The sequence below is a fragment of the Hirundo rustica genome, chromosome 11 (genome assembly GCF_015227805.2).
Source record: "Hirundo rustica isolate bHirRus1 chromosome 11, bHirRus1.pri.v3, whole genome shotgun sequence".
NCBI classification, from domain to species: Eukaryota; Metazoa; Chordata; class Aves; order Passeriformes; family Hirundinidae; genus Hirundo; species Hirundo rustica.
In genome coordinates, this window is record NC_053460.1 from 6,618,019 (window position 1) to 6,643,775 (window position 25,757).

Below are 25,757 nucleotides of genomic sequence, written 5' to 3' on the forward strand. Positions count from 1 at the left end.
AGTGAGGGGGATTCTTAATGTCGGAGCCGCACCGGTCACCTGGATTTGGGAGATGGGATCAGCCGAAGGAAGTTGGCGGCTTGACTGATGTGCAGCCTCCAAGGCTTTCCATCCTTTTGCCTATATATGGAAACTGAGTCATGGCAGGGCTGGGATTCCTTCTGGGGGTGGCAGAGAACCCTCTGTGAGGTTGGTCTTACCCTTTGGGGTGGTTCAAAAGTTTCTCCCCATGAGTTACTGGGGAATGGGATACCTGTAGGTGTTCCGTGTACATTTGACTGGACTCCACAGAAACTGTTTTCAAAGTATAAGCTGCATAGGGAATGACATCCTTTCTTTTAATTTTTTTGTTATTTTGAAGCCCTCCTGTTGGTTATTTTAGCAGATATGTACATATAGATATATATTTTTATGTATATGTAAAATTCATAAAATCTCCAGAGGAGGTTTTGCAACACTTCTGCCATGTAGGGGTTCTGCTCTGTAGACAGTGAGGAACACAGCTTGAAACCATTTCAGTGCTTCTTAAAAGAAAGAGAAACCCCCCTTTTGCAGAGCAAAACATGGAAATATTTCTGCCTGCCTTGTCTATAAATACTCGTGGCAGAATTTTGAACATCTTCTAAAAAAAAATAAGCAAGCCCATTACAGCCGCAAGTCAACTGAATTTGGGTGTATTGCCCAAAACCAGGGCTTCTGTGAGAAGGGGTGGATGCAAAACGCAGTCATATGTGCAGCTTGTCCCTGACCTGGCGGCTGTGAGTGTTCCTGGTTGTGCCCTGCAGGGACCTGAACAGGCTGTGGCCGGTCGCCAGTCAGGCAGCCCACCAGCTTCGCAGCACGGGGAAGACTTTTGGTTGGCTTTACTTCAGTTTGGTTGCTGTTTCCCACCCCACAGCCTCTTGTGAAAACAGTTTCTGCTGCTTTCGACACAATGCCCGGCATAACTGGAAAGTCTGAATCAGACGCGTGTTGCGTTTGCAGCCTCGGGAGGACTCTGGCTTCAGACGGCGCTTTGGAGGACGCTCGTTTTTGCCAGCATTGGGAATGTGTGTGTCCCGAAGCAATTCCCTTGCTGGAAAGCTCAGCAAGCCTCCACCCTTCCGAGAGGGAGACAATATCCATGTTTTGTAACACTGGCACAAACAGGGTGGGAGCTTTTTGTTTCAGAGTCCTTGAGCCGGTGGCCTAAAAGCCCAAATCACCCCTTGGACTTTCAGAGGTGCCGGAAGAGGCAGTTGCACATCCCTGATGCTCCTGAGAGTCTGTTTGCTTTTTGGAGTGCCCAAATTGCTGGGAGCAGAGCGAGGAATGTCTCACCCCACACATCTGGTGGCTGTTCCACAAGCAGCTGTTGGCCCACACCAGCACTGGAAAGGGTCATACTGGAAACCAGGAGTCCTCTCTTGCAGCTGGGCTGCTGAGCTTTCTGTGCTGGCAGAGATGGGTTCAGAGCAACTGCTGCCCAGTGCATCAGGCATGGGATCAAGGTGTGAGGGCTGTCTGCTCTTGCCACAAGACCTTTTTGCAGGACCATCTCCCTCAGCTTGAAAGGAGGTGGTGGAAGAGCTAAAGAATCTTGGATGTGCTGTGGTGGAAGGATGGGTTCCCAGCATTGCCATTCCTGGGCGATGGAAACCAGCCCAGGCTGTGCTGGGACTCGCTGTCCATCCCACCCCAGCTTTCACATCTCCTCTCCCACGCTGCCTTTCGCCCTCATGCTGACCCAGGTGATGAAGTTAATCAACTGCTGGTTTGCCATTGTTCCTGACCTGCCAGACCAGGCTCAATCTGTGCCTTCTTCCCTCCTGCTGCACCATCCTCGTGCAGAGAGATAGGGAATGCAGATGCTGCCAGGACTGGGACTCCCTGTGATGAGTTTGAGTTTTCTCCCTTTAAAACCTGCAACAGGATGAAGTTATTTCTCCTGTGACTGTTGAGATGGCACAACTGGCTGAGAGCATCCCTTCTGCCTGCTTCCCCTCTGGGCAGCCAGCAGGAAGCCATGAGGACAGACCTGCTTTGATAATTCTGGAAGAATGTATGGTGTGATAATTTCAGGAGGCTCCAGGATGAGGTCACTGGGGAACTGGTTCATCCTCAAGTGTTGCTCAGCCCTGACCGTGTTTGTGTTTGGGTAGCAGAGGGCTGGGAAGTGTCGCAGACCCGGCAGGATGGACCATAACTCTGTGACCACCTGGTTCTGCCCCAGGGGAGCATCACACCTAAGCCAGCCCTGCAGCATCAGCTAAACTGTTAGTGAGCTGCCTGCCCTGCACTGGGCCTCCGAATTAATTTGGGTCTTTTCTTCTCCACAGGTATCCCACGAGTTTGCCATTAACTTCAATCCCAGGAATCCATTCTGCTCAGGTAAGCATCTGCCCGGCCTTTAGGACAGTGCCTTCTGTCCTTCCTCTGCATTTCTTCAGCAACACCTTCATCCTGGATCTGTTCAAGGTCAGGTTGGATGGGGCCCTGAGCAACCCAGTCTAGTGGGTGGCATCACCACCCCCGTCAGCATGGTTGGCACTAGATAATCTCTAAGTTCCCTTCCAACCTGAACCTCTCCTTGATTCTGTGATCACGGGGCTTTTTCAAGGCACGTTCAGAGACAGGCATCAACAGTGGAGCAGGGCACGTGCTAAAGGCACACTCGGGGAAAAGCACAGAAAATTTTGGGGGTGTGTAGGAAGGCCCAGGGTAAGATGCAGCTGGATTCAGACTGTGTAAAATCCGCCTTCGCTCTGCTGTCTGGTGTGTCCTAGCAGCCGGCTGCTCTCCCAGCGAGGCTGCAAGAAACACAAGGCCTGTTCAGCAGATGGGAATTCAGACTTAACGCTCCATTTAGCAGCTGATCGCTGCTCACAGTGATGGCTGAAGGACTGCTCAAATCCTAAGTGGTAAGGGCTACCGTGGACCCTCTGTTTTTTGGTTATGTTCAGAGACCAGGAGTTGCTTTTCTTTTTGCTCCTCCTCCTTGGCTGATTCTGAGATTTTTTTCACAATCCCAAGGAATGCCTTCATTGACTGTGGGCGCTGTGAGGGCTCCCCTACCGCAGAAGGTCTGAGGACCCACTGCAAAGTGACTGAAGAGCAAAGCTTGGATCATTCAGAAATTTGGGGTGGGAGAAACTTGTGGATCTGGATGAGTTGGCCAGGAAGCAGGGTGAATAGATCTGACTTCAGCTCCATGACAGCATGAGCTGATGATTCCTAACTGGGCTTGCTGTTGTGCTGAGTTGTGGCCTGTGTAACGCCTGGTTTCTCTGCTTTCCCTGAAGGTGTGGAAGGCATTGTCCAAGCATACTCTGCCTGCCTGCCCCACATCCGCTTCTACGGACCCACCAACTTCTCCCCCATCATCAACCACGTGGCACGTTTTGCAGCTCAAGCCACCCAACAGGAAACTGCATCGGTAAGTCCATAAAATTCCGTGATGTCATGGCAGTCCTGATGGCTTTGGGCAGGGTTTCGTGTCTTTTCCCTTCTCTGTGGGTCCAGCCTTGCCAGTGGTGACCAAGGTGTCCTCTTAGGGGTGAGAAGAGCATCTGAAGTCTGCAAGACGGAGCTCCCTTGGGTCCCTGTGGCAGCAGGCTGCCCATGGAGGATGGCAGATGTGGCCCCTGGCTTTTGCTGGCCAAAACAGCTCAGCTTGAGCATCAGCAGCTGCATGGCAGGAGATGTTGGGGTAGAAGCTTCCCAGGTTCCTGCCTGGAGCAAAGCAGGATCACACCTAAAAACCTGTGAGCCACAAGGACCTTCTCCACAGCCTTGCTGTGGGTGCTGTTGCTCTCCCCAGCTCCAGGCATAAGGAAATACTGAATTTGGTTGGATTCAGCACAGACCCAGGTCGCTCCTCGTTCTTTCGTTTGCTGTGCCGCTGTCAGTGGGGGAGGGAGAGCCCACGGGCTCAGCGCTGAGCAGAGGCGCTAATCGTATGCAAATTGCACCCCTCTGCTGGCACTAATAGTTTAATCAAGGGAGATTTTAAATAATGGGCACTAATAGTGCCGTCAGAGGCAGGCCTGGCTTGGCTCGGGCGTTTTTTGGCAGCACAAAGCGTTATTGATGAGGGATCTCACTCCCCCGGGGTCTTCTCCTCTTCCATCCCATCCTCAGCTCATGCATCAAAGGCACCCCTGGTGCTGATGGCTTCAGTGGCTGCCTGGGCCTGCCCTCCTCTTCCTCCCGCTCTCGCTCACTCCCAGCATTTCAAATAAAACCAAAAAAAAAACCTCGTAGTTTTTCCATAGCAACATAGATCACAAACAGAGCCCTCAGCTCTTAAGGGATGGGAGACTAAAACATCCTGGGGCTGGGGGAGGGACAGAGGGATGTTAGACCATTTGACTCTTGGGGAAGGATTAATAAGCTCTGGGGAATTAAAACTCAAATTTCCAGCAGAGTCCCTGCCTCCAAACCGCCCCTTTTCTTACCTCATGCTGTTCGGTGCTGCCTGATCCCTCCAAGTCCTGCTCACCCACCTGAGCCTGATTGCTGATATCATTAGCAAATGGATCAGGAATCATCCCAGGAGCCCGCGTGGGTGCAGAGATCGGCCATTTTACCAAGGAAGAGAGGAGAAGGGAGGCAGGTGCTGCTGGGATGGTGTGTGATGGACCCCCCAGCCTGGTCCCTGTGCACCAGCAGCTCTGACTGTGGCTTGGCAGGAGTGCCACCCTGGCTGGGTACTGCAGCTGGAGCCTGGAGGTGCCACCAGCACCCCTGTCCTGCTGTCATTTATGGACGCCACCAAAACTGTCACTGCTCCTTAGGGAATCTCCCCCTGATGCTCTCCAGCAGTGCCCCCTGGTCCCTTGCTTATAGTGATGCTCATCACCCCTCCACAGCCCCTGGGCTTTGAGGCTGATCCCCAGCATCAGCTCTTACTTCTTTGGACCTCTGAAGTAATGTTGTGATAAACATTTGACAAGCTCTGCCTCCCCACCCCTTTTCCTGCATACTTTCCAGCATTTTTCTCAGATCCTGTTATGGATTTCACAGAAGGAAACAAAGGGAAATAACCCTTTCCATGTTTCCAGTAGAGAGGCCAGGTAGGGAAAGGGAGAATCAGCTTAAAGTCATTATCAGCTCCTCCCCTCAAGATTTTATACTCTTCCTCCCATACTGGTTCACAGACGGGGTGAGGTCCAGGTCCTGCTTCCAGCTGTGACCAGGGCAGGTCCTCTCCTGGAGTTCAGTCTTGTCCTCCAGACTCAGATGTTGCGGTGCTGCTCTGCAGACTTAGGTTTCATCATGATTTGCTGTCAAAAGTTCGTATTTAGATAAAAAGTAAACCCTGGACAGCGCTGTGCAGGCAGGGTTAATGCATCAAAAGGGGCTGGAGTGGGGAAGGGTCTGGCTTGGGAAAAGCTCCTCACCCGTGTCCCTGGGTTGTGTTTAAGCTCTGCCCAGCCTTGTTAGTACTTGGAGTTTAGCACTGCCAATCATTGCCTTAGGGAAGGTTTCAGGAGATGTGGGCTGGAGGAAGACCAGAAAAACTGGCTTGGGGCAGCACTCCTTCCTTTGCTTTTCCAGGATGCTGCACTAGCGGTTTTCAGAGGAAATGGAAAGAATGAGAGGAACAAAAGGCTTTATTGCTCTTAAGTGCTTGTTCTCGTCATTTCACACACTAGCTCTGTAATGTGCTAAAATTGAGCCATTACTTTCCCTGGAGATGGAGGAAATGGGATTTTGGGGGATCCACATGCTCCAGGTTTGCTGAGCTGAGTCCAGCGGGATCATCTGTCCATCTCTTTGTCCATCCTTCCCCAGCTCTGCAGGACTGGCCCTGGTGCCCTCCTTTTCCCGAGGGAAGGGCAGTTTCTAATGCTGCTGCTCTGTCATCCCCCAGCTTGCTGATAACCTCTGAACCCCCCTCAGTGTGTCCTGTACCCATGGCTTTGTACAGGACACGGACAAGGCCTGAGCACGGCATGGCCCCACGGCCTGGCAGGGCAATACAGATTGTCCCCATCAGAGCAGGGAGACGTTCATGGGGAGCACCCAAAACACACCACACTGCGTGCAGGCAGAGGGAGATTTCATCTCCCAGCCGGGCTCATGTCCCAACTCTGAATTCCTCCTGGCCCCGACAGACATCCTGTACAGTTTAGAAGTTGGGGTTTTTGCATTAAATACAGTACATCAGGAATTCAGAAAAATATTTTGGAGCAAGGACCGGTTTGTTGTTTGTTTAAGGTCTTAAAAAAACCCAGGGGGAATAGGAGCAGCTGAGTTCCTGGTTTCTGCTAAAGGCATGGTGCCAGCTCTCCTGGGAAGTGGTGAACCTCACCCCCCAAATCCCCAGGGGTCCTGCCACCCCTCGACACGTGAAGCACCCTGGCCGCTCACAGCCCGCAGCGTGAGAGCGCGCTGGCTCTGACCCCGTGCCCTCCCTCCGCAGCAGTACTTCATCCTCCTCATCATCACGGACGGCGTGATCAGCGACATGGACGAGACGAGACACGCCGTGGTGCAGGCGTCCAAGCTGCCCATGTCCATCATCATCGTGGGCGTGGGCAACGCTGACTTTGCTGCCATGGAGTTCCTGGACGGGGACAGCCGCGTGCTGCACTCCCACACCGGCGAGGAGGCCGTGCGCGACATCGTCCAGTTCGTGCCCTTCCGCAACTTCCGTAACGTGAGTGAGGGCAGCGGGGAGGTGACCGCGGGGAAATGGGCTGTCAGACCTGGAAAGCACCCTGCAAGTGGAACAGCAGCTGTAGAGGCAGGCACAGGCAAGAGGTGCCTGTCTGTCTGTCTGTCTGTCTGTCTTGCTCTGTCTTACCCTCAGGGATGCTCTGGCGTGGATCACATCGATCAGCACTGCAGGCAGGGGCAGGGGTAGGGAGAGGAGCTGTGCTCTGCAGCTCTGCGGCGGGCTCCACCTGAGCACACCACGTTTCTCCAGCCCCTGTCATTGTCAGAGAGGTGGGAGCAAAGGCAGTGACTCAGAGCAGGATCTGGGCTCCTGCAGCAGGGTGGGGCAGCGCTGGGCTCACGTCCCCCACCACAGTCGTGTTCTGGTTTTGCTGACTCCCACTCAGGCCTCATCCAGCACTCCTGATGTGCCACACACCGAGGGCTTCATGCTGAATTGCTCCTGAGAAGGAGCCCCATGCCCCCAATCCCCTGTAGGAAGGAGCAATGGTGGCGCTGGCCCTGCACGTCCCTTCTGTGGGATGGGTCCATTGCAATCTGGAGACAACTCTGGCACAGAGGCTGTTGCTGGCACAGGATTGATTGCCAAGGATGGAGCTTGTGCTTATCTTCCCCTTCTTTGCAATTAATCAGTGTCTTTCTATTTCACCTCCTGCCACTCATACCTGTTTTTTCTGACCTACCCAGGATGTTTTATTCCTCTGTACCAGTGAATTCTCTCCTGGGAGGAAGAGTAGTATAGAATATAATAATCCCAGGTGTATAAAATGCTGGCTGTCAATAGACTTTAGGGGGTATTAAATGAAATGCCAAGATCTGGAGCTGGGGACAGCCCAGCCGTGTTTGCTCAGTCAGTCCCTCTGTGGCCGTCCTAACACTGGTGTTGGTTCCCTTTTGCTCACAGGTCCCCAAGGAGACCCTGGCCAAAGCTGTGCTGGCAGAGCTGCCCCAGCAAGTCGTGCAGTACTTCAAGCACCAAAATCTGCCACCCATCAACTCGGAACCCGCGTAGAGCTGTGCCGGGCTGCACCCTCTGCATGTTGCCGAAGCCTGTTGGTCCTGCCAAAAGCACGTTCTACATGCTTCTAAGAGAAGAATACCCTCCCTGAAACACTTTGTACTTCTTAATTTAATTGCTAAGTTCTTAAGACTCATCCCAGCAAAGTGTCTGGATTAATTTTGTACAGTCTTGGCCCAAGGTAACACTAAGCAGCCAGGCCATGCCTTGGTCCTGCTCTGTTGAGTCACTTTTCAGTATTGAATGTACTTTGTATAATTTCAGTGGTACAGGATACAATTTTTATGATCAAAACTTGCTTTTTCCAAGCAATGAAATGCTTAATATATTATTATCATTCAATGAACTGGTTGTTGTATAGTTCATGTATTTGTGTTGTACCTGTTCACCTGTCAGGTTCTGTGTTCATTTTTATACTGTGTACATGTTATATTTGTTATACTCAGGTTAATAAAGAAACTTGGACATTTAAACGAAGTCTCTTAGATGGGAAGGTCTGGGAGCAGCTTACACTGTCAGCAGTGCTGGGTGTTTGGAGTTACCCTGTCCTGGTCCCTCAGGTGCTCTGCTGGCTCTGCCCCACGCTGTCAATGACAGCATCCCAGAGGGAGATTTAGTGAAGGTGGATATCCTGGGGAAGGCAGCATGCCATTAATGCCTGCCTGAGCCGAGTCTGTCGTGCTTGGGAAAACCCCGGTGACCCCACAACAAACCATCAAAGGAAGTTTCATGGTTCACTGCTGCATCAACTCTTGAAAATTTTCCGAGTCTGAGTAACAAAAGCTCCCTGCTGCCTGCGAGAAGATGGGCTGGGTAATGAAATCCTGCTCTCCAGCAGCTCCTTTGAGCTGCTCATCAGCAATGTGCTAATTGCTGCTTTATGCTGTTCCTAACTAGATTAAGGTCTTTTGAAGCTGAGTATGCTGTTGAATATCCGGCAGGGATCACCAGCCCTACTCCAAACTCAAGTAGACTTGACTTGAGTCTCCTCCCCACCGATGGAAGCTTTTGAGGTGGGAGGTTGCTGTCCCTGTATAAAGCCTGCAGCTCTTTCTGCCACTGGTTGTGCTCTCTGCCAGCAACCTTGTGGCTCTCACTGCTGCCACCGAGGCACTGGCACACAGATGGCTCCAAGCACGGCGCTGGGTGAGACCCCATCCCTTGGGAGAGGTGGGACTGCTCCGAGAAACATTTGCCTTGCAAAACCTCCTGGAAGGGAAAATAAACAACCAACACCACCCTTTTCCAAAGGGAGAAGCAGCCTTTGAAGGGTGGCTTGTTTAAAAATAATGCTGTATCCAGCTCAGCTTCCAGATCGAAGTCTGTGGCTTTGGAAATTTTTTTTTTTTTTTTTTAAATTTCCATAAGAGACCCTCACACGCAGCTGCAGGAGCTTGTAAGCTCTTCTGCTAGTAGAGTGTTTGTGGGGGTTTGTCGGTTTTTTTTTAACACCTCGCTGAAGCTTTAACAACTAGCACAGACAACAAGCAGTTTATTGAGCTGTCCCTGGGGAGGGGATGAAGCACACACTATGCAATCATGCTTTTTCTTAAAAATAACCAAAAAAATATAGCTAAATCCACCCGTGAATGAGAATTGCTGGAGCCAGCCAAAGCTCTTCGTCTCCAGTTTGGCAGCCTGGGGCAAGGTTACTGCCACAGCTGCCCTTTTCAGGTCTGATTTATCCCATGCACTCCACTTCCCAGCACGTCTCCCAGGGCACTGGAGTGTTTTGATGTCAGATGGCTTCTGATGTACGAAGGTAAATGGGACCAAGAGATGGAGTGAGGAGCTGGGACAGCTCTGCAGTTTGTTTACACGGGCCAGGCCCTGAGAACAGCAGAGCTGACTCAGACTCAAAGGCATTCCCCAAGTGTCCTATTCCATTCTTCTAGGAACGGCAGAAAGGCAGAAGGCCCTCACATCTGCTTTTCCTGGATTGTGTCTCCTCCTGGCCTTGCACAGCCCCATATACACACCATAATATACACACCATCTCACCTACAGCCCACCACTGCATTTGCCACAAATTGGCTGGAAACTCCCACTACAGATTTCTGTCTAAATCATGGCATTTTGACTGCAGCTGTGCAAGATACCACTCAAGAAAATGATCCCAGCATGCTGACAGCTGGGCCAGGCTGCTCTGACTCTACACTCAGATTATTGATCTAGCTTAATAGCAGGGAAGGTCACCAGCAGCTCTCATACCAACTCCTTGAGGCTCTCGCCCATGCAACTTTAATTAAAAAAAAAAGGGGGTTTTTTGCACACCACTTCCATTTCATTCCGTAACTCAGTAAGATGAAAGTCACCAAAAGCAAAGCATTAGGGAGGGTGTATGAGATCTACTTATTTTCCACCTGAAAGTGCCATAATTACAGCAGCTAGAGAAGAGGCAGGAGCAACTCTGGAGCAAACACAGGAGGTGCCAGGCAGCCCAGAACAGGGGAGGAATTTCAGTGTTTTAAGGACCTGACTGTGGAACAGGGCTGTGCAAACAGAAAGCGTATTTGGCTAAGGATAGCTTCATTGTGAGCACAACTCTCCCCATTTCCTTTGGAAAATTCAACACTCGAGGCATGAATCCACTACAGGCCTTGTTTTCTCTGCTCTTAGCCCAGCTGCTCCTGACAAGTCCCTCAGTGTCACCTCCAGGTAACTGCTCTTTGGAGCACTCTGACCAGCTGCTGTCTCACAAGGGTCGTACAAAGAGCAGGATTGCTGTGGGGGTTTGGCAAAAAGACACTTCCACCCCAGAGCAGCTGAGCTGAGCTGTTCCAACCCTCCAAAATCCCATCAGCACACTGAGATTAAAAGGATGGACCCTCAGCCCTACTTCTGGAATTCTCCAAATTCCCTACAAAGGAGTTTGGCTGAACAGGGGAGTCCCACTCACCCTGGATTCATGTCCTTCAGGACACTACTGCTGAAAAGCTGCGTGACTTGTCAAGCCCTGGTGCTGGAGCAACAGGCTTTGAGCAGAAAAGCCAGCTGCAGTTCCTGTGAACTCACTCAGTCCAAGTTTTCCATCAACACCTCTGCTTTTGTGGGAAACCGACCTCCATTTCTTCTGGATGGTGGCTTGAGGGAAGGGCTGGTTTGGCTGAGCAGAAATTGATTAATGGAATGAGAACAATTATGAATGGCACACGCAGAGATAAAAAATGCATTCAGAACGTCTTTAATCATGTAACACTAAAACTTCTTTACAGTGTCATGGCAATCTACACTTCACCATCTGCTCCAATTTGGTTCTGCCCCCATTTTTCAAATACAGAATAAAAATGACATTTTAAAACAGAACACATGGCTGCTTCTACAAGACTTCACTGCTTCAAGTGATTATTTTTTGCCTGTTAGTCTTGTATAAACGTCTTAAATCAACATAATTCTTTCCGTAAGAATTGTAAAAGATAAAGCTCTCTCCTCCATACTCTCAAGACCTTTGTGACATGGTTAGGTGCGCCTTCTGCTTTAGGATGGCAGCTTTTCTTCCAGGCTCAGTATGCACCTCAGAAATGGAAAGTTGGGGATGGGGGTGGGGTAAATGAGTTACTTTAGGAGTATCTGAGTGTATTAAAGTTGAGAGGTTAGCTAGAAAGATTATATTTGGGGCAGAAGGATGCAACAAGCATCCATCAGGGCTTTGGAAGATATTCTGCACTACGTTACACAAGGAGGGATTTTGTTATGGACCATCAAAGAAACTGTTGCCACGAAAGACAGAAGAGACAATCTTCCCAGTGGAATTGATTGTGCCTTCGCTGTCTGAGCTGGACTCGGAATCGCTGCTCCCCGAGTAGGCGCCCAGGCCAGGCAGGATCCCGATGCACACGGCTGCTGAGGGACAATGCACTGTGGAGCCTCCCACTGAGCTGCTCCCCAAGGGAACACAGGAGGGTTTTTCTGGAAGAGAGAAACCTCAGTCACAAACTGGAGTGCAGGAAAGGGCTTTCAATCAGCCCAGGAACCTCCACGTGTCACTCACCTGCTTTTCCCACACAAGCAGCGGATGATTTCAGGATTTAATTAAAGCATAAGGCAGCTTTATGCTGCAATAAAGCCATTCTGACAGGAAGGACTTGCTACCTCAGGGGATTTTTTTCTTCTCATCACTAGTTTAAGCCCAGCTCTATGCTGGCATTACAGATTTTTTATTCTTAAGTTGTCAGTTTGATGCTTGTCAAGTACCAAACTGACTAAATAAGAATAAATGGTTCTGCTTTGAGCAATTGAGTATTTTTTTTTGCAATACAACAACATAGTTGAGAAGAAGTTTTATTCCATCATTCTGCTAGTCAACATCGCCCATCTTCCATGGCTAATTAATTATTTCTGCTGTTCTGAAAGTTTACTGAACAGAAGGAGATTCAGGAAGCGCCTTGGGTTGTCGTTACACAACTGCAGCTCGCCCGATTTGTGTCAGAGTATCTTGACAGCAAGTCAATTGCAGCCCTGACAGCTAAAGCTGAAACACAACTTAATTCTTCTTCCATTTCCCCCCAATTTTCTGAAACAAATTGATTTCAGGATGGACTGAATCACTTCAGAGCATAAAGCTAAAGTGGATGTATACAAATGCATGCAATGCTGCTGTGAACAGGAACGGGGTGATCCGTTCTCCTTGTCTCCTGCCCACAGAACAAGCATTAGGCTTGAAATGCACCTAAGGACAATTCCATTAGTTGTCAGGTTAAACTCTTTCAGATTAATAAACTCTCCAAGGAAGATGCACAGTCTCTATCTATGGAGACTTAAGAGCCCCTTAGACAAACATCTGTCAGGACTGGTTTGGGCAGGGAACATCCTGATAACCGGCAAAGGTTCCCTGCAGCCCTGTTTCCCACAAAGGCTGTCAGCATCCACATTTCCCATTTCTACTGCTTTAAAAGAGAATGTGCCAACCAAAGCCCATGCTGTCTTGCCCAGTGAAGGAACAGAAAAGCAAAGCCTCTCTGAGACTGAACCCCAACTCAGCTGCTGTTCAGTGACAGACACACAGCTTCCCACATGCAGAAGTTGGGACGTACCTTGATTCTTTTCATCGTGGTCAGTGTCTAGTTTCAACCTCTTCACACTGTTACCACTATCTGAACTGTAGAAAAAAATAAGAAAGTGTTTTGCTCTTCATAGGCAACCACTTAATTACCATGAAGTCATCGTTACATCTTCGCCTCAAATGCTACAGCAAATGCCAGCAGGGTCCCCTGATGACCACCACCACTTCCAACTGCCATTAACTGAGGCTCCTTGGGGAACATGCAGGATCCAAGGAAGCATCAGCACCCACACTACAAGTATCACCTGTTAACCTGGGAAAGGAACACACCTCTTAGAGTTCAAATCAAACCCCTTGCACAGCAACCCAGAGCTGCCTGTTCAGCAGGATGTGCCCCATAGGAGACTGGGAATGAGTGCCTGAGCTTCAGACACCCACATGACCACAGCCTTGCACATGTGGATGATGACCAACATTCATGGCTTTTCCCTTGCAGGGCTTCATTCCTCTCCTTCAAGCACCTAGAGAGTCTGTTCTAAAACATCTAGAAATCCTGCACCCAGTAAGCCCAGACAGTCTTACAGCAATTCACAGAGCTGCTGTGTCCAGAAAGGTCCTTTCTGGGTCCAAAGTGGCACTGGGAGAAAGGAACAGAAGTTGCACTTCTGACTCTTCAGAGCTTCTATAGCTCTCCCCTGTCACTGCTGAGATTTCCCTGCCCCTGGCTCCTGTATGTTCCCAGTTCTAAGGCATCCACATCAACAAATGCTTCCCAGATTCAGCAGTGATGAACTGATGAAGCATGAGCATTGTTATGCATTAACTCTTTTTGGTCCCTATCAGAACATGCAGTACAGATGAAAGGTTATTCTGTGCAGAGAGCTTTTAACAGTAACACATCCTTTACAGGAAATTACAAAGCTCAGGGAGCAGATGTTGAGCTCACACTACACTTGCTTTGGGCCACTTTGCAATAAAAGATAAGATGGCAAAAATAGAAGACTGCAAAGCAAGTCTGCAAAGGCACTGACATGTCAGTTAAGATGCTCTCTTTAAACAGATGCCATCTGCAGACTTTAGAAGTACCATTAAGCACACCCAGCTCCTTTTCTACATCCCACTGGGTTAAGCACTGTTAGCTACAAGACAAAAACAACATTATTGGCTGCTTGTTATCAGCTCAGGGTTTTTCTTTTCTGCCTTCCCAAAACCCAAACTATCACCCAAGCCCACAGACATTAGGTGGTGGAAGTGCTTACTCCAGTTTTCAGACATGCAATTACCTGCTACACTGGGAGCTAAACATCACCCTACAAGATAAGCTTCTAAAATAATCTTGCACTCCCTGAGACGATCCAAACACACTGAATTTTGAGATGTCAATAATCATCTTAAGTATTAGATGATTCATCTGTGGGAAATAAGTCTGGTCCCACATGCCTGGTTTCTCCATAACCTGTAGCACAGCAGTAGCTGTGTTTGCAGGCCAAGATCAAAGCAGCAGAAACATCACAAACCCAGCTGTCACCTCCCTGGGATGGGAAGGGTGTGGATGTATCAGTGCAAATCACTGAGGAACAAGAGAAGTTTCTCTGATATCCCCAGGACCAAACTGGTACACAAAACTCCTCTCTTGCAACCTTGTCTCCCCCATGCTGTCCCCAGCAGCAATTAAAACCATCCATTTTAAACACAGGCAGAATTGGCTGATAAATCAGGCAACCTGAATGGAATTGCATTTGTGAGGTGACACTGTTATCTACAAACAGAGATGTAAAACAGATTCCCTCGAACCCCAAGCAGGATTGCCCAAGCCTGGCACTCTGAAATGAAGATCCTACTCACTTGCTTTACACACACTTATCTATTTGATTTGCTTCATGTTTTTCCCCACAGTTTGTGAGAGCCTATAGAAACAAGACTGGTCTTTTCTTATACCTTCCCCCATTTTTCTTTAGGGCTAAGGTTTACACCTCACTCTCTGGAGGCAGTTTTGGCCTGTCTCCCTTTACACTGCTAACTGGGTTCCGTTCCTCATGAATTTATAGAGGTGTGAAACTAACCTTCTGTGTTTCACAGCTCCTGCCAACAGCTTTGCCTGAGAAAATTTGTTCTTGTTTTCCACTGACTTCATGGGCAATTTCTTCTCAGTTTCCTTCTTTGGGTCCATACTGACTCCCACTTTAGCGAGAGTGCTGTGAATTAAGGGTTAAGGATCAACTGGAAGGAACGGGGAGAACAGACATTTCCTCCCTGATATATTTAGCCAGCTCTGCTGACAGCAGCGACCGAAGTTCATTCACATATTCTATCAAAATAAACTTATTTGTAATGACATTGAGCTGGTAGCCTCAGCCAAGAGAGAAGACACTTCACTCTCTCGGGTCAGAGCTCTCTCAGGTATCAGGACCAGCTTTCCCTGTGAAGATGTCCAGGCAGCAGCTTGGGAGCTGCTGTTCTGAAGCCAGAAAGGTGTAACACAAAACACCCAGCACCTATGAACATATCCACCATCCTGCCTTTTCCTAAAGGCCTTAGAAAAGCAAAAGAGGTCAGGCTGGACCACAGCAAACCAAACAGGCAATGCAGTACTTCTATGTTCTATCCCCTTCTACGGGGATCAACACATTTGTAATTCAAATTGGCTGCTCCACACTCTTATCTTTACCAGAAAAGCTAAGCAACAATTTATGCACTCATTTCCACTCCTTGTACCCTCTTTTTGCTGAGCCCAGCAGATCTCAGCAAGAAAGAATCAAGACAGAACAGTTCCATTTTTTGGGTCTGGTCTTTAGCACTTCACCTTTTCAGCTCATCTCTCTGTAAGGACCACAAGGCTTCTACCACTGGTCTGAGCACCAAGAGAAAGGAGACATTGATTAAGGGGAGCTGTGGTCCAAGATTCACCCAAAAAAGATTGCAACTGCTCAGGAAAGCTAAGTAGATTAAAACAGTGTTAGCAAGGTGGAACGCAGCTGAAAAATGAAGTGGAGAAGCTTAAGCACGTTCTCAGATGGGATAAGAAGGAGCTGGGTCTGTTTGTCAGGGTACATTCTGCACACACATCTTGTGTGCTGAAGAGAAATATGGCAAAGACCCTGTTTGTAGATGAGGTGCCAGGAAATTCACACAAAATTCTGCAAAAAATTTAACTGCACAAGCAAAGGCAATTTAACCTAGTTTAAAAGCATGTTTATAAACTCAAATCTAGTGTTCTAACAGTTTCTCCTCTGATTATAATTCCACAAGCAGGAGTTTCACAAGTGCCCCGGTCACTGCAGACACATATTGGATAGTGAATTTCACGTTGATGGCCCATATATTTGAAGCCATAGCTTTTCCCCCCCCACTGAACATCTGAAAATCAAAAACTCTTAGACTTTGCTTTGAAGTGACACTCAGTCTCCAATCACTTTACAGACAGGGATGTTCAAATGCCATTTATTATTTGATTTTCCTAAGGATACAGCAGTAACCCAGACTGTTCCTTACTTCAACCCAAAGTCTTCTCAGCCCAAACCGATGTTCAATTTTATCTATTTTTGAGATGGCACAGGAGTGCCATCCTGTGGCTGTCTGAAGTCATCTGAAAGCTCCTTGTGTCAAACACTATTTGATGTTGCCACATAATTCTTCCACACACTGCACTGCTCAACTGCCACATTCAGGTCCATTACCTTGTTATATTCTAAGCCTGGCTGAGGAGCTCAACGGCTTTTCTTTTAAAGTATACCAAATTAAAGGCTTTTAGCTTCCATCCAGGATGGCATTCTCCTAAAACTCAACTAGAAAGGCACAGCACATTTTTAGTAGGTATTTTATACATCCTGCTGCCATTAGCATATGTAATGCTATACCCAGCCAAGAAGTGTTCCCTCTCAGGAAGACAACATTAGAAACAAGCCTCTCAATCTTAAATATCAACTGCACTAAACAAGCTGTCCTTCAGTAAAGCCAGCTTCTTGGAGGGGGACTGTTCCTCCATTTAGACAGCAGTGAAGACAAGATGATCTTGTTCTCCTATACTTCTTGGAAATGGCTTAAAAAAATATTTGTAAATCTTTATCCAAACAGGGGGGTCTGGATAGGGTAAGGAACAAACAAACCTAGTTGTTCATGCAGGAGAAAGAAAAATTCCTATTCATCTGTGCATGTGAATTTCTTATGCTCAAGAGTACATTAAAATATTCCAAGGCATATTTATCCTGAAGATGTATAACTTTGTGATTGTTCAACCTGAAAAATTAAGGGGGAAGAAAAAAATCTCTGTACTTGAATATTGATGCAGTTTTTACCATGAAATTAATGCCTCTGGGTAGCTTAAATTAGATACTATACCAGGAAAAAGAGCAAATAATTAAATCCATTGGCTTGAAATTCCTCTTATTTATTTGGAAGAGCACTTAAACAGTACCTATAGATGCAGCACAGTGGTTTTTGTCACTGCAGTGATAAACCATTAGTAACAACCTGCAGAATCAAAAAACACTTTTGCATTTCAGAACACCACCAAAAATCTCAAACACAAGTCATTGTGCTCTGAGTTTGCTTGAAATATTTAAAAAAGGAAATAAAATGGGCAACAGTTTTGATTTTCTTATAAGATGAGGTGACTATGTAACATTCTCCCTTCCTGCATCCCATCACCAGTAAGTTGTACAGTTTAATTTCTACAGCAAGACTACGGATTCAGAGCCACCAATATTACTGAGAGTGCAAAGACTTATGAGGTAAGATGGCCTGTACATCTTCATCAGGCTGTTCAGGGATCTGTGCATTATGTGGCTAATTCAAGGCAATTTAAATTCTCCCAGGGCTGGTATGGTTCACCCCAGAAGTACGTGACATAACGAGAGCTGTCAGCTGCTGGATCAGCCGGCCCCGCGAGCAACCATCACCGACACTAAATATATCCCAGAATATCCCATGATTAGACCCAGCAAATCAAGAAAATACTCCAAATCCATCAACTAACTGCAGCTCTGTTTCTGGAGTTTAAAAAATGCATCAGGATTGCTTTTTCATAAAGGCATTCCTGAGCTGATTGATACGCTCTTCACAAGACACACAGTCCAAATTGTAAATCATTGACTAACACAAGGTAAGACCAATCTTTGTAGTATCAACACTATTTAATTTTATTTGCTGACTGGTTTTGGTCACCTCCTTGTGTCCACAAGCTCTTTCATTAACACTAAAGCTTCCCCAAGAACTTGTGTTTTCTACACCCATAACTCAAAAGCAATGGAGACAAGGAAATCATCAGATTCTGCATAAGTTCAGTAAACCTCAAAAAAAGCAACATTTTGCTTCGCACAAAAATTCTCAAATCATTCCAACCTCCTTCAACTGTCACTAATTAGAGAGGAAAAGCATCCTGTATGACTTTCTAGCATATCTGCTAGACTATAAGGCATTTAACAGCAAAGCCAAACTGTCCTGCTCTTAGTCCTGCCTACGAGTGTGTATTACCTAAAGGAGCTGAGACTCCATGGGCACTGACTCCCCAGAAGAAAGCCAGCACATCTGCACAGATTTATTTAATGTCTCATCCTGCAGGTATCAGCAAGGGAGAAAGTATCTAATGCTCCAAGAAGAGCAACAGAGAGAGCAATCCACACATTATTTCAAACAGATATGTTAAAAACAAGCAATATACAGTTAAAAAATAGAGCATGTCGTTTTCCATGAGAAGAGAAAAGTAAAAGATTAGAAATAATAGACTGTTTTTTCTTTATGTTCTCTTTCTAGTGATGGTATTTCATGACCTCAATAACAAAAAAGCCAAACCACAACCAAACCCCAAAACATGGAGGGGAGAGAAGGAAAGTATCAAAGAAGTGGGAGGAATATCAAACATTGCAGTGGTCTATCAAAGCTACAATGAAACCATTCAATTCTGAAAGTGTATCATTATGCAGGTTCTGTAAAAGTTTTATACAAGGAATGTCAACTACAGCCCACTCTTACCCTCCTCTAGGTAACCACCAGCCATTTTAGTGCAAAGGATATTCTGTATTCATTTAGTTCTTTCAGCTCTTCTTCCCTTCGTTGCTTTTCTAGTAGCTCTTGCTGCCGAGAAACCTCATCAAGGAAATGCGTCTCATCTTCATCTAAGCCTCTTACCATATTTTCTGAATAAAGAAAGAAGAAGTTTATTGCTTTCAGGCACCAAGTCTAAGTCGGTCTCCTCTGAATGTTCTTAAACCAACCAATAACTAAAAAACCGCATTACATCCCTCAAAAGAGGAAGTACATTTTCTTAGAGCAAGCAATTCCTATCTAATTAGTTTTAACACCTGTTCAAAAATTTGATAAAAGTAGAAACAAGAGAATTCCTAATTCCCAAACAAAATAAACTCTTTCTAAACATGCTACCCTTTAAGGAAAGTATATGCTAGTGCAGCAGGAAGGTCTTTTATCTCCTGTTCAGCAAATGTTCAGTGCCTCTTGAACAAATGATTTAATTAGAATGACAATAAATGGTATGTTTTAGAAACACCAAATTGCTGTTTGTAGTCATCATCAGAAATCTTAGCCCAAATCACCTTTAGTCTTCATTAAAGTTTAATTCCACAGGAGGATTCTCAGGCCTTTACATGAAGTCACCATATTTTTAATCTTCACCCACACAGGCAAGGGGGTCACTTTGAGGCCAAACTAGGAAATCCATTTATACTGATAATTGGCAAACTTGTGTCTGACAGAAAAGCTCTGGAAATCAATTATTATTTGAGGTTGCTTTATAAAAGCCAATCCTTGCCACTTCCAGCTCATGCAGAGCTGATTCATAAATCTTTAAACAGTAACTTGTAGCACTCACTACTGCTGAGGGCCCCTTCAGAGAGCAAAAGTAGTGCAACTCGGGACATTTTTTGAAGCAAGTGACATGAATTAATTTCATTTTCTGCTTGCCTCATCTGCAAACTAAGAGGAGCAGCCATTGAGATCCTTTGAGCTGAGGTTTTCCTGAGGTTCCCTCCCAGGCACTCTGCAGCAGGGTTTGTTCTCCAGATTAGCTAGTATCTGATATTCTGCTGTGGTTGCCTTAAAAGCAGAAGTGGATTTACTTCTCAGGGCTATTTCCCATTCCAGTACCTGGATTACCAAAGCAAAGGTGTTGCAGATCTAATATAACAGGGCAAGAAAAACTACTCATTTAGACAGTTATCAGAAGCCCTTCCCATTCAGGCTGACAGCAGTCAATTTTGGGGTGGCTCCTTGGGCAAGAATTGCTTAGTCATGTTACCAAAAATGACTGGGATCAAAAGTTCACTGAAGTTTACTGGAAACTTTCTGGGTAGAAAGAATTCTGTAGGTCCAGCTGGTGATTATAACTCATCAATGGTGACATCTGCACTTGGAACTTCTCGAAGGGGTTTTCTATAAAACCAGAAATTTGAACATCAATAGAAATGAGGTTCCCATTTCATTAGGCGAGTCAAACATCTACTTTTGAAGAATCAAAACGTGTAAATTTACTTCTTCCAAATCATAATTTTAACTCTCCAATCACTTTTGATTATGGCTTGGAAATATAATAGCTGCTCTAACAGGATTTCTTTAATTGATTCAAGCATGTGTTAAAGCATGAGTTCAAGAGTCACAAAACCACAATACAGTTCCATGTTCTCATGGATTACTATCAAGTTTGTTTGGGGTTTTTTGCTGTTGCTGTTTTTTATTTTATAGACAATATAAGCTCAGTATCCAACACTTCACGGGTATGCAGCTTGATAACTGAAAACACCTTTTGAGTTTTGCATGTGTGCAGTGCTGCCTCAGCGTCCAGAAAGCGCTCCTTTAAAAATCCAGGATTTCAACAATACTCTCCTGAAGCCTTTATTTCCCTCTCAGAGAGGGAGACACAGATATGTCCTTTACTCAGAAGTTGTGTACAGCTGTTGCACACAACACATGCAGTTTGCTGCTGGTGCTTACTGAATTTAAATTGCTCCTCAAACTCCTGCTGCTTCTTTTCTCTCTGCTCCTGGAGCCTTTCATACAACGACCGTGGGTCATACGCCTCCTCTGGGCATTCTGAAAGGAACAAATCAGGAAGGGAGACCACATGTTAGAAACAGTCCCCAGTTTCTTCATGTAAAAACCTTTTAAATTATAGAATATAAAAAGCCATTACTTTTTAAAAGTGAAAATTTCTCAGATCTTTTCCCTGTAATTACTAAAGTTTAGTCCATACCTTTTGGGTCTTCAGGTTTTCGGACCTTTTCCCATTCCTCTTGCCTTCTCTTTCGTCGCTCCTCTAGCTCTGCTTCAGACACGAACCTCTTGTTAATCACCAGGTCAGCAGTACCATCTCCCCCATCCATTGTGGAATAATGTCTCCTAAAAACACAAAATGCAAAACATCAGGAGTCTGATTATGCTTTTCAGTGAGTGAAACAGTATGAAATATCCTGAGAAACAGACCTGCTGTCCTATCAATAACTTCGGTTCTCTAAAGAACACTGTAGAGTAAGCACTGAGACACAAACTCACTGCACAACTGCTAATACTAATCACTTACCACTCCTTCTTTACTCCTTTTTCATAATTATGTCTTTCCTGCTAGTTGTCTGCCTCAGGCTGTTTTTCTGAAAGTCATGTTTTAATGGATTTACTTTGCTTAAATTAATATTTTTTAAAAATTAAACTAAACACGCTCACCTACACTCTCATCCCTTTATTTCTGCTCCTTCACATCTCTTCTGAAGAGAGATAAAGTGATGGCAAAACATCAAATCCCAAGTTCTTTTTGCCCAACCTATGAAAATTTGAGAGAGCTTGCCTGTTTTCAGTTGTCAAATGCATGTATTTAGAATTTAGAAGTGATTAACAGCGAGATTTCAGAAATTAGCAACAGTTCTGGTTTTGGCTGGGACAGAGCTAAACTTCTTAGGACAGAGCTAAACTTCTTAGGAGCTGGTACAGCTCTGTGGTTTGGGTTTGGTGTGACAATAACATCGATAACACTCTCACAGTTCTAGCCTAAGTCAAGAACTCCTCAGTGTCTCACACTCTGCCAGCGAGGAGCTACACAAGAAGCTGTGAGGGAGTGTGGCCAGGACCCCTGTCCTGAACTGGCCAAAGGGATATTCCACAGAATTGTGACCACACAACACTGTGACTGGTATATAAACCAGGGGAACCTGGCTGGGAGGTCAACAGAGAGTGAGAGAGGGAATTCCCCAGGGCTAAAACAGAGGTGGGAATAGAAAATGAGCAGCACTTCCCTTGGAGAGAGCAAAGCTCCTTCCCACACAGTGCAGCCACCCTCTGCTTCAAGTGCAGGGTGGAGATGCTCCAGGTAGTCAGCCTAACAAGGAAACTCGTGGTCTTGATGCCTGTAAGCCCAGGATGAAACAAACTGCTTCTGTACATCCTAGGTGTCTCCTTTCAGAATTATTATACACAATGAAGCCCCAATGCCCGTTTTGGTTTCAAAACTGTACACAGAAGTACAACATAAACACAACACACAGAGCTGTTCATTCAAAGACACACAAACATAACTTTTTTCTACTTTATTATCTCCCTGGTATAACTGCAGCAAGTTAAGGACTGCCCACAGTTCTGCCAAGTACTATTCATTTGGGATCTCACCCTGTCTGCATTTCAGCACGGAAGAGATCTCAGAACAGTTACTCTCCCAAGGAGGAAGGGATGCAGTAACCCAGATAGGGGAAGAAACGTGTTTATCATCCTTCCTTCATACCACAAGGAATCAATTCTGCAGGAATTCCTGAAATCCTTACAAAAACTGATAATTTTTTGGGGTGTCATTTGTAACAAAAATGAAAAAATTGAGGTCTCAGGAGAAATCCAGGTTAGAGCGCTGGACACATATTTGTTACAGTAGGATGCATTCTTAAGGTTAGTATTATAAAAAGAAGCTAAGACTAAATAATTCTCGTAAGAGCTGGGGACAGGAAGGACAAATCCAGGGCTGGTGATTTTCCCTTTTTTAGACTTTCTTTTTTAATATCTAACAAAAAAAAAAATCCACTCTAAGACAAGTCCACTTTCCAGAAAGCATGGAACCCTTGCTCTCTCAGTGTAATTTCTGAAGGTGGTTCAAGCTGGAAACCTACAGAGAAAATAAAAACTGAATCTCACTGCAATACAGGTCCTGATCACAAGGCCAGCTTTCCTATCCAAGTGCTGCGTGAACAACATAATTCGTTTCTCCACTTGTGCCATCTCAGCCTCTATATTTAGAGAGGAAACAAAAGGTTCCAATACAATGGTGACAGAAAGTAATAAAAGCTAACTGAGAGAGGGGGATTCTGCAAGAGCACAGTATCCTCTGGGGACTAGAGCAGCAAACCATCTGGATCAGTCAGCTCATTCAGACAATATATTTTAAGATATATCAAGTGGATTAAGGTTTAATTATGGCCTGAGACGCAGCAATGGTGTTTTCAACATCATCTTGAAAACTGGTGTCTGACTCTGACAACCCCATCCTGAGGAAAAGAGATGTGAGGGGGAAAAAAACCCATCAAGCAGCATCAGATTAAAGTTCACTTGCATTTATAAAGTTTGCTAATCTTGCTGTATTCGTTGCTCTCTCCCATCTAAAGCAAACACACACAAACCAAACCTGACAAAAAACATGCACTTGGCAACTTTTCCCTACTTATCTATGTTTTTGTCTGTTGACTGTATTCTAGGGCTATGCCGGTACTGCAAATGACAAAAGTTCGTCACAGTTGTAAACCGCAGGGTTTTATAATGCCAGATGGTAACACCCCGAGGATCAAAAACCTCCCAAACTTCATAACCCTTGCCACCACTTAGGCTGGAACAGATGCAGAGCAGCGACGGCGTCTTGGATACCCGACTGCAGCATCCAATATATTCGGCCCTCATTAAATAACAAAGGTTTTTTACCTACCCATTTCATCAACCCACCACCGAACCAAGTCGGGCGGCGCTCCCCGCACCACATCAAATAAGGCGCTGTGTGCCGAGCCTGGAGCCGCCCCGGAGACGGACGGGATGAATCGCTCCCCACCAGCCCGAACCCGCCCCCGGGCCCCGCTTCCTGCGGGGCAGCTCCGTGCGGGGAACCCATCCGGGCGTGCCGGGCTCGAGTTGCTCCGGGCACTGCGACCTCCTCTCCTTCCCTCCAGCCCCTCGTCCCGCGATCGGCCCCCGGCCCGCCGCGCTAGCGGGGCCCAGGCCCGGCCCTCTTCACCCCTGCACCCCACGGGCCCGGCGGCCCGGCCACGGCCGCTATCCCCGCCCCCGGGCGCTCCCTCCGGCCCCACCGCCCCGGGCCCGCCCCCGGCACGTACCGCGGCCCCTCACAGCGAGCGGCACCGCCGGGCCCACAGCGTCGCCATTGACCCCGCTCCCCTCCGCCGGCCGCCCCGCCCCTTCCGCCGGCCGCAGCCAACCGAGCGAGCCCTTCCTCCGGCGGCCCCGCCCCCGCGGCAGCCAATCCCCGCCGCTCCCGGGCCGGGCAGAGCGGCGAGCGGAGCGGGCGGGGGTTGGCTGCGGGGAGATCGTCACGGCGGCCCCGCGCCCCGATTGGGCGAGGCTCGGAGCCGGAGGCGGGGCCGAGGGCGGGGCGGGTCGCCCGGGAGACGGCGGGGGGCGCGGCCGAGGGCTGGGGCGGGGCCTGGGGCCGGGGCGGGGCCGCTCCGTGAGTCGCCTCCATCTTTCGGCACAAAGGAGCGGCGGCAGCGCCGGGCCGGGGCCGGGCAGGGGCGGAGGGCGCGGGGTCCGCGGCGGCCCCGAGGTGAGGCAGGGCGGGCGCGGCCCGGCTGGCGGGTGCCGCGGGGCTGCGGTGGTTGGGACGCGCGTCGGGCTGAGGGGAAGGGACGGCGCCGGGCTGGGCGCCGGTGGCCCCGTTACCGGCCGTGCGTTACTGAGCGAAGGCGCCGTGCTCAGCCCACCCCGCCCTCCGCTCCCGCTCCCCCAGGGCCCGCCGGTGGAGGTCCCGGTTGGGGGGGCCGGCCGGGCCAGCGCAGCGGCCCGGGGTCCCGTCGGCTCCGGTGGTTGATGCAATCCCCCCGGCGATTGTAGGTACCCCTCGGCTGCCTCGCCGGGGCCACCGGTACCTCCCCTCCTGGGCAGGGCAAGCGGGGAGAAGAGGCGGGTGGCCAAGGCGCAGCCCCCGAGCTCGCTGCGCTCTCCCGGAGGCCCCGGAGCTGGGCAGTGCTGGGCTGGCGTGTGGAGCCGAGAGCTCGCTGAAGGAAGCGGCAAAAGGTGAATGAACGGGGGGTTTGGCGAGCCGGGGCGCCCCGAGTCCGGCGCTGCTCGGGGCCGGGAGAGGTTGGAACTTCCTAACGGCGCCTCCCGGCTGCGGGGAGCGCTCCCGGTGCTCGTATGACTTGCAAAACAAGGGCTCGGCTGCGGCGGGTTTGGTGTGCGAGGGGCTAAATGACATGGAATCGCGGAATCACGGACCCGCCTGGCGGCTCGGAAACGCGGCAGTGGCGTTGAGCCTTTGAACGGCGTTGCGTCAGTGTGAGTGAGGAGTCAGAGTCCTGGAAACAAACTGTTTATCGCTCTCAATGGGAAGATGTTTCTCCGCGGCAAGTTTTCTGTCTTTACAGAGGAGATGTGAAGGTGTGGAGCGGGCCACCGAATGCTCTCGTTTACCTGGGTGTTTTGTTTTGCGTTCTTGGGCGATAGGTTAGGCAGCGGCACCTGTCCCACGGGTGCGGTAACACCTGGGCTCTGCTCTGCTCTCCCACCTCAGTGCTTGTAAAGAAGGATTTTTTTCATTGCTTGTATTATGCCCGTATCGCTCCTGAGTTTCTCTTTTAAGCCCTTTGATTCTGTCCTGCTGATCGCTGTTTCTGGCTCGCAGGCCTTCATTGACTCCCTCTTTTTAGGAACTGCCTTTTTTAAAATATGTTCTGCTGTGTAGCAATAGGTGCATTCTCCCTTCTAGGTACAATCTTAATGTAGGTCCCAAGAATGACTGTAGTCACCTTACTTTTAATTTTCTGTTGTTTCCGTTATTGCAAACTCTCTTTCCTGAGCTCAGAGTTCACATTGGTGCTCAGCCAGTGTTACCAGGTTTTCTCACATCGTGTAACTTCGGTCCATGGAGAAACA

The 25,757-nt window shown here is 48.0% G+C and overlaps 3 protein-coding genes across 12 annotated transcripts in view; 2 read left to right on the plus strand and 1 right to left on the minus strand.

The window, feature by feature from the left end:
• The window catches only part of CPNE2 (copine 2), a 38,249-nt gene extending 30,095 nt beyond the window's left edge, over positions 1-8,154 (plus strand). For all 5 annotated transcript variants that reach the window (XM_040074949.2, XM_040074944.2, XM_040074946.1 and 2 more), the window contains 4 exons: positions 2,319-2,370; positions 3,282-3,415; positions 6,407-6,643; positions 7,568-8,154. In XM_040074949.2, the coding sequence (XP_039930883.1) occupies positions 2,319-2,370; positions 3,282-3,415; positions 6,407-6,643; positions 7,568-7,675 (531 nt within the window). In that variant the 3' untranslated portion in view covers positions 7,676-8,154. The remainder of the gene's footprint in view (positions 1-2,318; positions 2,371-3,281; positions 3,416-6,406; positions 6,644-7,567) is intronic.
• A 2,699-nt stretch (positions 8,155-10,853) lies between these two features.
• PSME3IP1 (proteasome activator subunit 3 interacting protein 1) lies at positions 10,854-24,068 on the minus strand. The gene is made up of 7 exons (XM_058422027.1): positions 23,984-24,068; positions 20,884-21,029; positions 20,625-20,723; positions 18,695-18,817; positions 14,747-14,879; positions 12,715-12,779; positions 10,854-11,590 (listed from the first exon to the last, which is right to left on the minus strand). The coding sequence occupies exons 2-7, from the start codon at positions 21,011-21,013 to the stop codon at positions 11,373-11,375; spliced, it is 768 nt and encodes a 255-aa protein (XP_058278010.1). The 5' UTR covers positions 21,014-21,029; positions 23,984-24,068; the 3' UTR covers positions 10,854-11,372.
• A 305-nt stretch (positions 24,069-24,373) lies between these two features.
• The window catches only part of RSPRY1 (ring finger and SPRY domain containing 1), a 34,009-nt gene continuing 32,625 nt past the window's right edge, over positions 24,374-25,757 (plus strand). Inside the window, exon 1 of one of the 6 annotated variants that reach the window (XM_040075653.2) lies at positions 24,374-24,429. The gene's annotated coding sequence lies outside the window, so the exon portion shown is untranslated. Of the gene's footprint in view, positions 24,430-24,693; positions 24,713-24,784; positions 24,900-25,032; positions 25,263-25,757 lie in introns of those variants that run through there. The other 5 variants (XM_058422131.1, XM_058422132.1, XM_040075654.2 and 2 more) reach the window with 5 other exon arrangements.

Bases quoted from the DNA above. Each gene is read 5' to 3' on its own strand.
- PSME3IP1 (XM_058422027.1), bottom strand. From the start codon at position 21,013: ATGGATGGGGGAGATGGTACTGCTGACCTGGTGATTAACAAGAGGTTC. The intron at 20,724-20,883 runs GTATGGACTAAA...TGTTCCTTTCAG, and splicing joins AAAACCTGAAGACCCAAAAG to AATGCCCAGAGGAGGCGTAT. The intron at 12,780-14,746 runs GTTAGTTTCACA...TTTTTTCTACAG, and splicing joins GGAGCTGTGAAACACAGAAG to TTCAGATAGTGGTAACAGTG.